The 17,224-nt window shown below is 32.4% G+C and overlaps 2 protein-coding genes across 2 annotated transcripts; one reads left to right on the top strand and one right to left on the bottom strand.

Annotated features, from left to right (window-relative positions):
- Positions 1 to 4,379: 4,379 nt before the first annotated feature.
- On the bottom strand, positions 4,380 to 6,551 carry LOC138322261 (alpha-(1,3)-fucosyltransferase C-like). Its single transcript, XM_069266301.1, has one exon. The coding sequence runs from the start codon at positions 6,549 to 6,551 to the stop codon at positions 5,316 to 5,318; it is 1,236 nt and encodes a 411-aa protein (XP_069122402.1). The 3' UTR covers positions 4,380 to 5,315.
- Positions 6,552 to 11,011: 4,460 nt separating this feature from the next.
- Positions 11,012 to 16,037, top strand: LOC138321483 (surfeit locus protein 6 homolog). The gene is made up of 5 exons (XM_069265209.1): positions 11,012 to 11,154; positions 12,391 to 12,619; positions 13,258 to 13,317; positions 14,152 to 14,301; positions 14,978 to 16,037. Exons 2-5 carry the CDS (start codon positions 12,430 to 12,432, stop codon positions 15,619 to 15,621), a joined length of 1,044 nt encoding a protein of 347 aa, XP_069121310.1. The 5' UTR covers positions 11,012 to 11,154; positions 12,391 to 12,429; the 3' UTR covers positions 15,622 to 16,037.
- Positions 16,038 to 17,224: the final 1,187 nt, after the last annotated feature.

Below are 17,224 nucleotides of genomic sequence, written 5' to 3'. Positions count from 1 at the left end.
GTTAATGGACATTAATGATTTAATATCACCTATCCCCGGGGGTCTATGTGCATGTACCGTCACTGTGAGTGGGTCGTGGATGTGGCCCTATAGGGAGTGTAAACTGTTTTTTTAATAATGACGTCACTATTTGTGTCATTGGTTGCAAAGTTCTGATTTTTTTTCGTTGTGCTTAAACGTTAGTTTTAATTTGTTCATGATTGCTTTGGAACAAACATGAATAACAAAAATAATTTTCTTTTCATCATATTTTATTTTGTAGATGCTTCACGGCTGACGAATAGTAAGGAGCATACGAATAATTAGTTTTCTTCAGTTAAAAAAAAGTTACTCACTTTACATCATTACCGCCATTGAAAAGTTTGAGCTTTTTATTTAACTTCAAGATGAAAGTATTTATGATAGATAATTGCGTCCAGAAAAACCTCCATTACACCATCCTCGTCCCTATATATGGAATGAAATGGAATAAAATCAAAATAATTTATGATATATATGTATACTATTTTAACTATACACATAGGTACACGATTTAACATTAGTTATTGTTAAAACGATGAATATCGTTTATGATCTGTAGGCGGTGGAGCATCTTAAGCAAAGGCTGATCACGAATTTTTATACTCGGTAAATGGTTTGAAAAGGCAAAAAATCCATCATTTGTATTTCAATATTTCTATTCGTCCAATACAGCGCTCATGCTGTATTCTTAATCTCATAGCATGAAGTCCTTCTGTATAAAAAAAAAAGATAAAATTTAAAAATACTTTTATTTTTTTTATTCTAATAAAATATCTATACACGATGAAGATGAGTTAAATGCATATTTATCGTCTATAAAGAGGCGAATGGTAGATAAAATATATCTACAACGTAATTAGCGGACGGTTCGCTTAACTATATTTGACGTGCAATATACAAGGATGAATCATTTTTATTTAAAAACTGTTCATATCTGCTCTAAATATTTTAACCACTGTATATATTTTAACGTCATCCATCACATAGTAATGAAAATTCTGTCACATTATTTATATTAACCTTAGAATAAACATACATGCTTTCTATTCTGAAGAACAGAGCTTATTTGGTGACAATGAAGGATTAACTTTGATAGACCTTATGCTATGGAGATACACAATCGTGTACCGTGATTCTAAAACAATTACATTGTTGTAGATACTTTGAATACAAACAAAACATATGATTTTGCGAAGTTTTCATCTTGATGTGATTGTACAATACATAACTTACAGCTACAGTCAAATGTGCATCGTCACAACGATATACGGGGATACTGAAAAACATTTAAACAATGAGGATGAGTTATTGTCAGAGTACACAACAATGTAATATGGTATGGCCCTGCTCTATAGTTGTCTACCCTGTCGTTATCTTTAAAGGCCCACTACTTTTCCAAAACAAAAATCCAAAGTTTCATCAAAACTTAACAACAGAGTGTGTAACATCAGAAAACGTATATCGATGCCCTAAGATGAGATTACACCACCAAACAAATGTAAAATTCTCTGTGTAATATATTTACATTAAAGATTAATTTCGCTGTTTTGCCGTCTGGAGTAGTGAAAGTCAACTAACGTGCGATATTTAGGACGACGGTGGGAAACATAAGACGATCCGCATTATGAAAATTAACACTAAATTCATTTTAAACAAATTGTTTAGGGGGTGATGATAAGTATCGTATTAAAGGTAAGTTTATTAGTCTCATTTTACATTGTCATTCAAAAAATAAAAGTCGTTTCGGAAAGGTATTGGGCCTTTAATGGTTTTCATACGTAGATGATACTAAACATCAATATAATTGAAACATTAGCTAACAACACTTAAGCTCGACCAAAAACAAGCAACTAAAAAATCTAAAACACAAAAAAAACCTTAAAACAAACAGACAACAAAAAAAACATATAAAAACATATCACATTTAGTACATGTAAAACAAGTAAATCACACAATGCATTGTCCTTTCACAGAAGGGCTCTCACGTCACTCGCACTACTTTTTCATATTTACTCGGTATACAAATAAATGTATTGCCCTCGTTTTATTAAAATACATGCACCGTTTTTACGTTTTCACAACTCATTCATTTACTTAAGGATGTACTCCTCTAAGAAGTCAAAATTTTCTTGTTTTAAACTGTTTTCTCATATGGACTTTTGGAAAACATATGTCCGTGTGCTCGTTTTTGAGCTATTGTCACTCAAAGATACCTAGTTGACAAAATATTGGATTTTATATGAATTTTGCTTTTTACCATAAACACAAGAGATTAAAGCCATAATTTCCTCATGAGGTGTTTGATATCTATGGATGTTTTTAGAATTTACTTTTCAGAGGTCTTCTTTAATAATATACCAGTTTTGTTTAATAAAACTCATATTTTTTCTCAGAATAACAACATATGCTACCCCTACCCCTTAATTTTGAGCTACAAAATGCACATTTTCAGCCATTTTTGTCTAATTTAATCCTTTATAGAAAAAAGTTCTGGTATTGAACTTTTGTTAATATTTTGCATATCAATAGGGGAAAGTGTTGTTCATTCTAAAACAGACAGACAAATGGTGGATCCGTGTGCTTACTTTTTGCCCCATTTGAATATTTGTTATTTTATAATATTTTAAAGAAAAAATAAAAGTTCTCAAATAACCATTAAATATAAAATTTAAGTCACAAAAAAGTATCATTTCACACATTAATGCACAATATTTTAATTATCAGGAACCTAGAAAAGATTTACAGCAAAAATTAGCTCGATACAGCTAAAAATGCTGGCGCAGTGTTGATTTAAGTAAAAACAATTTCAGTAAAAAATGGTAAAACTGTGGCTGTACTCAAAGCGAAAATAAGACACAATTTCAAAATGGCTACCAAATGGACCATTTCTTAAAAATCCTCGTATAAAAAATCTCCGTAATCTATGTAATTTTTTGACAAAATTTGCAACTAGCAGCTTGCTACAGATATTGATAGATTGTATTTGAAAATCTCATAACTTCTGTGATCTTTGTCGAAACGAGACTTTAACGGGACTGAAACTTCAGAAGAATGCATACTTAAAAGTCAATAGAGAATGCAGTACCATTAAGCAGATACAATATAAATAAACTCAATAAAAGATGAAATCAAATAATATAAAGATTAATGAAAATATCATTATGATAAAATCAAATGAAACAATGATAGATGCAAATCAAGTATGTATGTCGACAAATGAAATAATGGTGAAATCGATTGATATAACGATAAAAGAAAATAATACCGTGGAAAATGAAAAAAAATAATGGTAAAATCAAATGATTCATTAGACAAATCAAATCAAATATTGAAAAAAATGATACCATATATTGATAAGATCAAATCATATACCGATAAGATCAAATCATATAATGATAAAACTATGCATCATATATATAAATAAATCAACACAAATATAGTATATTTTAACTATACGAGACAGCTTTGGCGCTCCATAAAATTATTTTCAGACAAAAGCATTCGCCTTATAAGTTAAACACGTTAAACACGCTACTTTAAGAGCAATTTCAGTAGTTCTAGACAAAAGTTGTCTTACTCCACTGTCACTTCCCAAGGTTTGATTTAAAAGACGCCCAGCCGCAAGTAACAATAACATCCATGTATAGGACCCTCGATTTCTAATCAGTGAACTTACAATAAGCATTAATTATAAAATAGCACTAAAATAAAAATAAAAACCTTCAGTCTTACTTACTTGATAATAATGTTAGCACATAGTAACCATTGAATGGGAGGATAGAGATATACCTGTTGATCAATTCCATCGTGTTTCTATGCAGTAAAACATCCACAATCACTTCGTTGTAAGCATAATTCGTTATACACACGTTACATACATCGTATAAGAACCTTGACGAGGAATAAAGTTGATCAATTCCATCGTGTTTCTATGCAGTAAAACATCCACAATACTTCGTTGTAAGCATAATGCGTTATACACACGTTACATACATCTTATAAGAACCTTGACGAGGAATAAAGTTGATCAATTCCATCGTGTTTCTATGCAGTAAAACATCCACAATCACTTCGGTGTAAGCATAATGCGTTATACACACGTTACATACATCTTATAAAAACCTTGACGAAGAATAAAGTTGATCAATTTCATCGTGTTTCTATGCAGTAAAACATCCACAATTACTTTGTTGTAAGCATAATTCGTAAGAACCTGGACGAGGAATAAATTGATCAATTTCATCGTGTTTCTATGCAGTAAAACATCCACAATCACTTCGTTATAAGCATAATTCGTTAAACACACGTTACATGCATCTTATAAACCTTGACGAGGAATAAAACTGATCAATTTCATCGTGTTTCTATGCAGTAAAACATCCACAATTACTTCGTTGTAAGCATAATGCGTTATACACACGTTACATACATCTTATAAGAACCTTGACGAGGAATAAAGTTGATCAATTTCATCGTGTTTCTATGCAGTAAAACACCCACAATCACTTCGTTGTAAGCATAATTCGTAATACACACGTTATATACATCATATAAGAACCTTGACGAGGAATAAAAATTTATCAATTCCATCGTGTTTCTATGCAGTAAAACATCCACAATCACTTCGGTGTAAGCATAATTCGTTATACACACATTACATACATCTTATAAGAACCTTGACGAGGAATAAAAAGTAATACGTTATAGTCATCACTTCGCTGTAAACGTCCTCGTTATAAACGTGGTTTACTAAAGATTGAATAAAAAGGTTGATCACCCCAAAAACATGTATTGGGAAAGGGGCTAGGGTTAAATAGCATAAAACATTTTGATTTATTGAAGACTAAAAACTCAAAATACCTTTTCAAAAAGCCTTTTCAATCTAATAATCTATCAAGAGTTACTTCCCTTCGCTTCGCTCTGTCTAACGTAACCCCGTTTTACTATAAAAGTAAAAATGAAATGTTAAAAGCGTATATTTTTCTCTTGTAAAAGCTTGATATTTAATCATTTCTCCATAATGAAAAACCTATTAAGGCACATGTACATAACAAACAAATAAATCTTTTGATTGTTTACAAATTACACAAAATGGTCGACCTTATATCGTGTGTATCAAATCGAGAAGCTACTGCTGGTTGGGAGACCAAATCTTATGAAATCGATAAGCGATAACTGGCTGGGACACCAATTCGTGCATGCGAAGGCGGGAACTTTGTTCTTCGCGAGAACAATAGAAATCTATTGTTTGGAAAATATTCTTATTATTTAAATGGCCCGTATCTGACATGGTTTTATATTAGTTTGCTTTCACAAATATGTTTATCCCCTTTCTTCTCGTGTGACTTCGTATAAAAATCGTTCAGATTATTGTAAAGTCTTTGATATTTCTTCCCCAAGTGAACACGTCGACAAACGTCACATACAATGGATTGTAACACACTGGTTATGGTTTCAACAGAATAATGGTTCCTCCAATGAAAGTATTCCAAATACCGGTCAAAGTTTTTTGATAAATATTTGATATGTTCTGCAATTGCTTTGATGCTTTTGAAATCTTTGGTATCAATATAAGAATTCGGAGGATGGAAAATTGAACGGTTTGCACCATCTCGTATCAGCGGTATTATCTGATGAGATAAAACAAGATGGAGTGACTTTTCAGTGACATAATCTTTACATAATGCATTTTCCAAAGATAGGTAAAATTTATACCGAGTGTCTAAAACATCAAAGCAGTTTTCACGACGATCTTTTGTGATGTTCCACACTTTTAGCCAATTCGTAGCCCGACTACCACAACGGCCTTTACCGCATTTACCGAAGATATCGATGTCAACTCCATATGATCGAAGCTTCTCAACAAATTGGTCCCGTTTGGACGGTGATTTACAATGACTAATGAAACCAATAGCAGTTTTAGACTTCGATGTCCATAACTTGTGAATTTGACTGATGTTGTACTCTGTGTCTTTTTGTGCGAAGTGACCATGTACCAGAGTAAAATCAGAGTCCCGTCTGTAGGTACAGGTCCAGTTGATTTTCTTATCATTACATCTTTTGTATGATTTTTTGCTGTAGACAGGTGACTCGTGCTCAAACAAAATCCAGATCTGTCCATCTTTTAACTTCTTCCTACATTTAGTTAAATCATTCCACCTAAACATCACTACATCGGCACTATCCTTCAGTGTTCTGTCCTGTGTCAACATACAATTTTGTACAGGGCATGTTCTAAAAACGTCAGTACTATTCCATTTAGTACCAACCCATTCATTAAACCATCTTGTAGCACTGAACATGAGGATTGTCTTGGTAGAAGTGTATTCAGAAAATCCAGACTGTGGCCGACGACTGTGTTCTGTGAGATTAGAGTACACTGTCATACTCAGTTCATTTGTCTTAGGTATAACATACGGATGCATGGATGGTGATGATTCTAGCTTGAAATGCACAAGTGATAAAACCAAAAGTGAAAGAAGACAAACGCCGGGTTTTATAAAACGTGACTGTCGTACTGACAATGTCATTCTGAAAAAATGAGTAAATAGATAGTATTAAGTAACAAATACACAGGTAAAATATTTTAACTAATTCTCAGGGAAACATTATGCGCTCTTGTGAAAGAAATTGATTATGTACAATTAAAATAATGTAGATGATTCTTAGGAAAATCTAGGCAATGTTAACGTTGTGAAAAGAATTCAATCATAATGTTATGCATGTAAAAAACGTTACCTGACAATCATATGATAATTTTACCTGAATTAATGTCATTTTCAGGTAAATAGCAAATAAAAATCAGGTAGATGTAATCAGCTGAAAAAAATTAATCATGTACATGTACATGATGATCCCGTACATGTACATGATGATCCCGCCAGTGTCATTGATATACATCTCTTTATATAGTTTATCAAAATAATAAACGGGATGGAAAAATTATCATCATTGTTCGCGAGTGAATGAACAGTGAAGAAAATATATTGTTAGTGATGGATGATGGGTGTAAATGAGAATGGAAGCCGTCTTACAAAAACGTTAGTAATGGCAAACTTGCATATAATTGATTTATTGAATACAACATTTTTCGGGGAAAATATACACGCATTTTACTAATTTAGTTGATTTAAGAATGTAGTTCATGTAGTTCATGGTAAGGGAAATCAATCATATTTTTCATGCAGACGCTTGATTTATAACAGTGCACCAAGCCCTTCAAGCATATGAATGTTGGTTTTCATGTATAGAAACTAGTCAAAAATGACAAATCCAATATCCATTTAGAAAAGAAGACAGGTTAAATCTCTTCGAAACTTTGACAGAAGATGCATTACAACAAATTTACTTCATAGAATACTGAACGAAGTTAAATTGGAAAGGGGGGACTACCACTTTAATGATTTAAAGATGCTACATCGCTTATGAATGGTATTGTTTTCTCTATCAAGAACAGGAGCAGACGTATTGATATTGTTCTTCAGTTACAAAAATCACTTACTTTACACCATTACAACCTTTGAAAAGTTCGAGCTTTGATATACTATAGTATACTATACTTCAAGATAAAAAAAAATGAAAATAATGAATTGCGTCCCGAAAAAAGTCGATGCCACTATGCACTAAATGGAATGAAGTACTAATTTCGCGTCCATCAAATCAAAACAAGTTGTTTTGATTATTTTCGTTCATATGATGAGTATCGTTTATGTTCTGTCGGCGATGGAGCATCTTTGATAAATGATTGGGTAATTAAGTGACTGGGTAAATGAACGGACGGTCGGTCTCTACGTATATCCCCATTATGTTGTTATATTTTGTAACTGTAGATACATGTAAGGTGCAATTATTGATGAAACAATACTGCCATTTGCATGACAAGGTCAAAGAGGACTCAATGCGCATGCTTTTGTGAAGAAGAATCAGGGCAAACAAGCGCTCTTTATGCATTCTATAGACATCTTTAAATATATCAACATGGTTATTTGTTGACAGAAATATGTACCGAACCCTGAGGACTTACTTAACTAAAATGTACATTGTTTTGCCTATTTTGACAAAATTTACAAACAACACAACAATCTATGAGTCAAAAGTGATACTTAAGGTTAGGCCAGATCGCATAGACACTTTTTATCAACTAAGTTATGTTCAAATATACCTAAGAAGTGGCATAGTTTTAAAATTAAAACAAATAACCTACCAGATTGCCAGAAGGTTATGAAAGACCTGAAGTGAATTGAATTGAATTGAATTGAATTGAATTGAATTATATACGACCTTATATTATCACTGAACGAGTATGTTGAACGAGTATGTTTTCTATATAAATGTTTTGATAACAGCTTAACTTTAGTACTTACAAAAGCACAATGGCTTGACACGACTGAAGTCGCACTTTGTATTAAAGTTGAAGTTCTTTCCTCAGAATTGTTTATTTTAATATCGAACTTTCCGTACCGATTACTTAGTATTCAATGGATTGTTCAATGCTATTACATTAAAAGGATTTTTTCTAATTTCATTTACGCCAGATCAACATAACCTTCTCTTAAGCTATGCTTGTCAGTGTGTCTCTTTTAAATTTGCGTGTATAGAAAAAACAAAGCTACCGGTATGTAAGATCTCAAATTTAAAGAAAGTATAATGAAATGGATCTTCAGGGTAATTCTTGTACGAAAAATTCGAATAAGCATGAAAATATGTAAATGAAAGTGATGAAAATCGATTCTGTATACTCAATTTTTATATGATAGTTTTTTTTATAATTGTTAATACAATTTAACCATGACAACATTGTAACGCGAGTCACTGTTTTAACAATATTATATACAAACAAATTGATAAAGTTTACTTGTTTTAAATTAATCCAGAAGTCGTGTCAGAATTTTTTATTGAAATGATAAGGATTCTTTGAATTATCATATCATAATCTCTAAATTAAAGAACCAACCCGCTATTTTTTTCAAATATTTCTTTCACATCCGTAACTTTGTAAACTTTGAACTGTGTAACAATACTACTGTAGAATTATTTTGTTTCTCTTACCTGAGTATTCGTTTCCAGATTAACATTTCACTTTTGTGTGGAAAGTATCCCAACAGTAGCTTATGCATCTACAGTAAATCCTTGTATATACTCCTAAATTGTGTCCGTGTTTTAATCGTTTTTACCCTCTGCACGTAGAATGAGCTTTAAAGTAAACTTGGTCGTGGATTGAATTTGGGTTCGTGGTCTTAATCTACATGTGTGTCAAACTGTCAATACATGCTCAAGGTCCGTGGGCAGACTATTTACTTTTGAAGTTAAGCCCTGACACAGTCTGTTGTATATGTCGCTACCATTGTACACAGGCTTTTGGCTCTATAGATACACCTCTATGTGAAATACACCATATTACACATTTATGGGGTGTCCGTATATACATCATTATCTATAAAATCGAAAGTCTATTATTTCACAGAGATCTTAGAATTAAATACAGTTTAAATGCGTAAATTATGGACACGCCAGAGTGCCCTAAGACTATTTTGAGATATTTTAGAGGCCTAGATCAAAAATCGGTAAAAATCACACTCTACATACAATATGTAGTTATATACGTAGAGGATGGAAAGCTCTGCGACTCAAACTTCTACCCCACCTAACTTAAGCGGCTAAAAAAATCATATTTCTGGCACGTCTTCACAAAAATGGTTACTACTGTTGGAAAGAGCAATATTTTTTCTTTCACAAATCACCCTACACATCTATACAGAGTGCCGTGACTAAGACGATAGCTACAAAAACATGGGCCAATCGGGTCTGGAAAATCATCATGCCATTTTAATTTATTTAACAACGTACATTACAGTGTAATGATGACGTCAATTTATTCCGCCATCGTCTGTAGCATGTGTTTGTCAAAATGATATAGTTTTTCTATCCTTACCGTGGGTTCTGATTTCAAACTCGTTACTTTTTGTTAACTCATGAATTGCTGTTTTACTTGGTTGAGGCAGAAATATTCCTGCCTTTTGTATTATTACGTTAAGTTGTATAAAATGCTTAAATAACCTTTAAATACATTCATAAAAATGTAGACAAAGGTGTCTCTTAACCGAAGTATAGAACGTATATTAATATAGGAATTAAGAAGAATTTTGGAGTCACCTAAACGTCTCTCATTAGTTTTCATTTCCGCAAACTTTAATTTCAAAGTTTCGCATCACCAAATCTAGACGAATTTCGTCTAAAATTAGAAGATTGTCGCTGAAATCGTTGAAATCGCTCGCACATTCGAGTTTAAAATACATCCGGCCGAAATAGATTGTGCTGAAAATCCTTCCTTGCTATCATATACATAATGCATGTGTAATCGTCTTTTACATATATCAAAATCAGACATTACTAAATGAAAGGGAACTTCACTTGTATCCATGTTGGATGACCATGATAGGATATAATTCTTATATGCACTTTTTACACTATAGCATATATAGTACTATTCCTTGACAAGTATTGGATATATTTATAGTTTGGAAATCAGTTATGTTATCTGGCACTATACAAGGAGGCCCACTGTGCCAATGTGTATCATATAATGATTGATAGGCCTTAAAAAGAAGTAGTGAGCATTTGTCACATTTTGTATACAGTGCATATGTAACGTTAGATAAACTGTTAGATCGTACTTTGATTCCATGAAACTAAAGGTAAGTTTTCATAAATTTGCAAATTTACAAAAGTTCAACTTACTACATCACTCTTTGTAGCTAATTACATGTGTATTTGGGGTAAGGGAGGTAACTTGCATTGCGTTGAGTGTTTATTATTATCATTATTATTATTTTAATAAAGTTTAAGTGGATGGTAGACATATTTTCAAATTCTTAAAGTAGGTTGTGAATTTTAGTGTAATGTTTATATGTTAAAACCCATATTGCCATATTGCATTTTAAATGGACTTCATAATTACCTGTCCGTATCTTACTTTCCGTCCTTCCGGACTACTTATTACGTGATCACCGGAAGTCGAGTTTTACAACACACGTGAAATCTGTTTCAAGAAAAATTATCACAAGAAAGAGAACTTATTGCAATATCAACGCTATGGGTACTTAGTCAACAATTATTTACCTAAATTTAATAAGGGTAAGCATCCACAGACTTTAATTGATTGCAATGGACTTACACTCCGATTTTGCATGGGACTGTTCGTTGAGCAAATTGTAAATGACTGAATGAAATTGCACGTTTATTTTCACTTGACTTTTGTAGGGTCTTTATGGTACAAATTAGCTCTAGTACAAATCTCCTTTTAGCTAGATTATGTTCATTCCATTTATGTAAATGTAACATATACATTAGCAATGACATAATACAAACTTCTCATCAGCATATCAGTAATTCGATGAGTCAGGATACAAGTTAGGAGCTCGTAATGTACAATGTACATATATATGTAGATACAGATGTAGTTTTAAAATTGTTAAACCACAGACCGGGTTTGTAATGATAAACTTTGAATTATGAAAATACCAATAAGCCATACTGAGAGTTGAGATCAATGCAAAATTATTGTTTGATCTCCAGTCCAGGTTAAGGTACTCCAACAATGTTTGAGTTTATATTATAATTAATGAGACGATGAGAAACTTTTGATAGGTATCATCTATCAGAAGTTTCTCGATGTCGACGTCTAATATTATTGGATTACAGTCCAGGCTAGATTATATCGTTATACTTTCATTAAAAAAACATTTATCATTTAAGATTATAATTACAAACGTTAACGCCTTTTGGTAAACATTTTGAAACGGTTTGATATCTGCATTGTATGTCACTTATTTAGTTGTAATCAATATCCAGTATAGCAATCTAATTAAAATTAGACTTGTAATTCTGCTCCACTGTGATGCTCAATATGATACACGCTATAATACAAGATCTAACTAGCTGCGACTCCCTGTTCACCTCAGCATGACCTCTGTGGTTACTCACTGTTAACCAATCAGCATCTCACCTTCATAAACTTCAGTGTGGTTGATTCTCTCAGAAGTATAAAAGACAAACAGTGTATCCCGAGATGTTAAGATTTTAGCCTAGGGGTCATGCTGAGGTGACCCTGAAGGAGGAGTTGTTAGATCTTGTATTGAAGCATATTGTAAAGCATCGCAGTGGAGAGGAATTATAAGCCCAATTTTAATTAGAATGACAGTGTATTGTCTTTACCAACATGATATTGATATGTTTAAATGTTTGAGTTCTTCTTCTTCTTAAGTTTAATATTAAATTTAACTCTGTATTAATTCTTACACAGTCTGACTATATATATGAATCATATAGATTTATTTACTAAATACTATTTTAATATCTTTTTATTTGTAGATTGGAATTCGTTTTATATGGCATATCCAAGTTTTTAATATGCAGATGAAAATGGAAAACATGGCTTCTGATCTTGTTGATGAACATTCCTCCATAAAAACAGATCTCGGCTTCTTTAAAGCACAGTTGGCAACGATAGACTGTTCAGTGTTTAGCAGTGGTTCACAAGACCTTCAAGATGATTCTGACTCTGAAGAAGATCAAGTTCAACACTCTAATAATAAACAAGGTACTATATATATATCATACCAGAGCTCTTTCTCACTGCTTTGGGAATGTGGCAGTGGCTCTGAATTAGGGAAAATGTGTGACAAAACCAAGATTTGGGAAAGATTATGAAATTTGAAATAAACTTTAAGCATAACAAATTAGAATTTTTATTTTTAGCGTAGTTATTGTACTTTTCTGAAACCAAAACACAATATACTTAAAGCTTTAGTCAAATAGTTCATGTGCTATTTTTGGATAGTTTTCAAGAAACTTTGAATTTTGGGAAATTCAAGACTTCGAATTGAGAAAAATTTAGAGGCTTTGCTATGGGGTATGGGGCCAAAAATTGGCTCCATATCATGGTGAAAAAAGGTCTGTATACTTACCCAATCTAAATAAAAATATAATTTCCTGAACTTGTCGTAGATGTACTGATTTATAAATGAAATATTGCAGGATTTTAATTACTAACTGAAAGTTGGACCCAGATGTTTTGTTTTTGGTTGTTTAATTTTCTGTCTAAGACTTATATCTTTATAAATGCTTAATATATAATGTTATAAATGTCACAATATCAAACGTCTGATTGATATTATCATTGCTATTTTTGAACTGTAGTTTAATTGTTATTGCTTAACTTATATGAAAATATTACAGAAAGACCGCAGAAGTCCAGTAAGGAATCACCAAATAAACAGGAGGAAGAAGAGGAGCCTTGTAAGTACTTATTGTTGTGAGAGGACTATATACAGCTATATAGCTAGATACTATTGATAATGCCATATGTACAACAACAACAGATTGATATGTAAATGGTAAATCATTGTGGTAATGGTGTTCAAGGGTTTCAATATCAGGCAGTACGTACATGTACAATACTTTCAAGTTTCTGCCGGTTTAACCTGGCTGTGGTACTACCTGAATTGGGCTTTACCCCGATATTACATTAGATGGCTTAAGCTTACTGTCGCTTATGGTACGAAAATATGATGTACCATTAATTTGTCTTTCTTGATTATTCAGACAAGTGAAAAACAATGGTCGGACTTTAGAATATGTTAAAGATGCTCCACCGCTGACAAATGGTATTTTTTCACTATCAAAAACAGGAGCAGACGATTAAGTATTTTTCTTAAGTTACAAAGGTTACTTACTTAACACCGTTACCACCATTGAAAAGTTTGAGCTTTTAATTTGACTTCAATTTAAAAATATGAAAAATAATTAATTGCATCCCGAAAAAATTCCATGGCACTATATCCTATATGGAATGTAGTACTGATTGCGCATGCATCAAAGGCAAAATAAATCATTTTATATTATTTTCTGTGTTAATAAGACATATATATATACACAATTAAACACCAATTATTGTTCAAATGATGAATGTCATTTATGCTCTGTCGGCGGTGGAGCATCTTTAAGGATGTTAAGGTTGTACATATTTTAAATTTAAGTTTGGAAAATATGGAATAAAACAAAAAAGTTTGTGATTAGACTTTTAGACTTACAAAAGATTTAGTCTGATTTGTGGGTGGTTTTTTTCAACAGATAGTAAAATCAAAGAAAAGCACAAACATAAAAATTCCAAGATGAGTAAACAGAGAAAGCTGAAAACTGATGCTCGTCTGATAAATATTATCACCCCTCGACAGGAAGAATTACAACAGAAACTTCGCGCAAGGATCGAGGAACTTAAAGGTATGTCTAAAAAAAATTAAGGCGTTAAGGACAGATGATGATAAGGCTAGTAGAAAAGGGCTTAAACAACTAAGTTCTTCTAGGATTTCTGTGATGTTCTTACATTTACCTGAATTAATTTCCTGCTAAAGGCCCAATATACACAATTTGTCAAGGTTTTTATTTTAATCACAAACATTTACCATGAACAAATATTGTAGGAATGACCTAGAATAAAGATGAAAGACATGTGTTATGACATTATTCTGTGCAGATAAACCTAGATGATATGAGGTTTTTATCCAAATACACAATTTTGTCCGTAAAACTCACATTTAAGGCTTGATGCATGTTACTTCATTTACCATACTATTAATGATTTACTGTAATACAACTAACTTCATGTGCATTTTTTTTGTGCTAAGTATTAAAATGCACAAAAATAAATCGTCTGAATGTACAATAGAACATTATACCACTAGATCGTGAAATTTTTAAATTTTCTCAAAAATGTTGTTGAACATAGAAATTTGAAATAAGCTCGCCAGGAAAGTTAGAGTTACAGTACTGAACATAAACTGTCCATCTTTACCATGCATGTAAATATTCAACTGGTAAGCAAAGAAAATCTATTTCCTATTTGGTTTGTTTGAATGAATGTGTCACTGAATATTTTGAACCCGATATCTGTTTTCAGGTAAAAGAGGGCTAAGTGTTGATGAACAGAGGGAGAAAAAGAAATTGAAAAGAAAAGAAAGTCTCCTTAAAAGTAAAATGAGAAAAAAACTGGAGAAACAGAACAAAAACAAAGGAAATCTGGCTGTTAAAAAAGAAGAAGTTGTGAACGGTGTTGTTGGTAGCCCGAACTCTAAGCCAGCAAAGCCTGTCTACAACAAGGAAGGGAAAATGGTGTTTAGTAAATTTGATTTTACCGAGGCTGGTGAGAAAGACAAGAATAAGAGTAACTTGTTAGGGAAGGACTATAAGAGGCTGCTAGAAAAAATCGAAAAACGTCAGGAACGTGTCGAAAAAGTGAAAGAAAAAGATGCAGAAAAAGGAAAGGAATTGGAGACGAAAATGGCTTGGGAATCGGCTTTGCATAGAGCCCAAGGTCAAAAGGTGAAAGATGACCCATCTCTGGTTAAAAAAGCTATGAAAAAGAAAGACAAACTGAAAAAGCAAAAACAAAAGAAGTGGGCTCAAAGAGAAGAACAGGTGAAAAAGAGGAAGGATGCAAAAATAGAGAAACGTACACAGAATATTCAGGAAAGAAAACAACAGAAGAAAGACAAGAAAATAAAAATAGCCAAGAAACGGGGGCGGGTAGTGGCAGGGTTTTGATCCAATCAGCATTTCCAATAAATTTTGCTAAAATCTCAATATATGTAAAGTTACTGCCATTTTTTACCAACAGAACATACTGGACCGTTGTCATCTCATTCACACAGTACATTGTATATAATAATATATACATTTTGTGTGAAATTTACCAAGACATTTTGTGCTTTTTCATTGGTCAATAGTGACTCAATACCATGGTTATAAGATACAATTAGTTTGTCCATTTTTCATTAAATGACCAATAAATAGCATTTTATCAATTACACATGTAGAGGCTGCTGAAGGGGATGGGGTAGTGAAGTAGCCAAACATGCACATATGTACATGCAGAGAATGGTGGTTATATTTTATTGTTGAACATGTGTATAATTGTGTGTAATTGAGAGGCTTATGATTAATTAAAATTTGTCCTTGAAGTTGTTTTTGTGTAATATTACCTAAGAGTATACCTATCATTATAATGTTTGACTGTGTTCTTGTTGGCTCTCTGTGTCTACCACAAATGTGCATCAGTAACTATAAAACAACTACTAGCCAAGTATCTACCCTTGGCTATATATGTTATAGCAAAACTGAAGGCTCTATGTACAACAATGATAACGATAAGGCAGGCTGTTTGGTCCTACTTCAAAACAATGAAATAACAATATAAATGTTCTGTATAGCTTTGAAGTTGAGCATCACTCACTGATAATCTCAAAGGAAGTCTCTGTAGGCCTGCTGTTATTGGTCAGTTTATTTCTCTTAAAATGCCTTCAGTTTTGCTGTGACATATATAGTTCAGGGGTGGATATAAAGCGTTGATAGTAGCCCCTGGAGTATCAAGGACAGAGCAAGGGACATTTTGATGTGTAATAATTTGAAAAAAATTATTATTAATTTGAGAAAGAATAATCAACACGATAGTACTGATGTTTATAAACCAAGGAATGCTATTAGTTTATATCATTAGGTATGTACGTTAATTGTTATTCAAATAAATGTGTCACTAAATCTTTAACATGAAGTTCAAATGAAAGGAGACATAAATATTGGTTAAAGTTACTATAAAACAGTTATACTATATATGTAATTAAATAGAAGTCACTTATAAATGCCACATACTAAACGGGGATTGCAATGAAACATTACGGCATTGTTAGACACCATGGGTAGATCTGCAGACTGATTTTCTTTTGTCAAAATTTGGATAGTTGTAACCAGGTCATGAGGTTTTGTAAAATGGGCATTTTGCTTTTTGATAAAGTTTGTTGAAATTTGTGGTAACATATAGGGACATCTGTATTAAAGGCTACCCTGGAAACAATGGACACATTTTGTTGCCATGGTCTGAATTAATAGATCGTAGGGATATATATTAGGTAGCCATTACCTTACAACTCTAGTTCCATCAATCTGATTAAAATACAGATCCTTATTATCACTATGTGTGATAAGAGGATCTGAAAACATCTCATTATGGGTCATGTCCACATGATCTTTGGATATGGCCAATTCAAATTACTGCTGCCAGAATCTTGACCGGGGATGAACTTCTTTGAAAAATCTATCAGAATTATTACTGTGTACATGTTGATCCCAAAGAACACATGTACAACAAAGC

The sequence above is a fragment of the Argopecten irradians genome, chromosome 4 (assembly GCF_041381155.1).
Source record: "Argopecten irradians isolate NY chromosome 4, Ai_NY, whole genome shotgun sequence".
In the NCBI taxonomy this organism is placed as follows: domain Eukaryota; kingdom Metazoa; phylum Mollusca; class Bivalvia; order Pectinida; family Pectinidae; genus Argopecten; species Argopecten irradians.
Note: the sequence above shows the minus strand (reverse complement) of the source record. Positions and strands in the feature narration are given on the sequence as shown.

Bases quoted from the DNA above. Each gene is read 5' to 3' on its own strand.
- LOC138322261 (XM_069266301.1), bottom strand. From the start codon at position 6,551: ATGACATTGTCAGTACGACAGTCACGTTTTATAAAACCCGGCGTTTGT.
- LOC138321483 (XM_069265209.1), top strand. From the start codon at position 12,430: ATGCAGATGAAAATGGAAAACATGGCTTCTGATCTTGTTGATGAACAT. The intron at 12,620-13,257 runs GTACTATATATA...AAAATATTACAG, and splicing joins ACACTCTAATAATAAACAAG to AAAGACCGCAGAAGTCCAGT. The intron at 13,318-14,151 runs GTAAGTACTTAT...TTTTTTCAACAG, and splicing joins GGAGGAAGAAGAGGAGCCTT to ATAGTAAAATCAAAGAAAAG.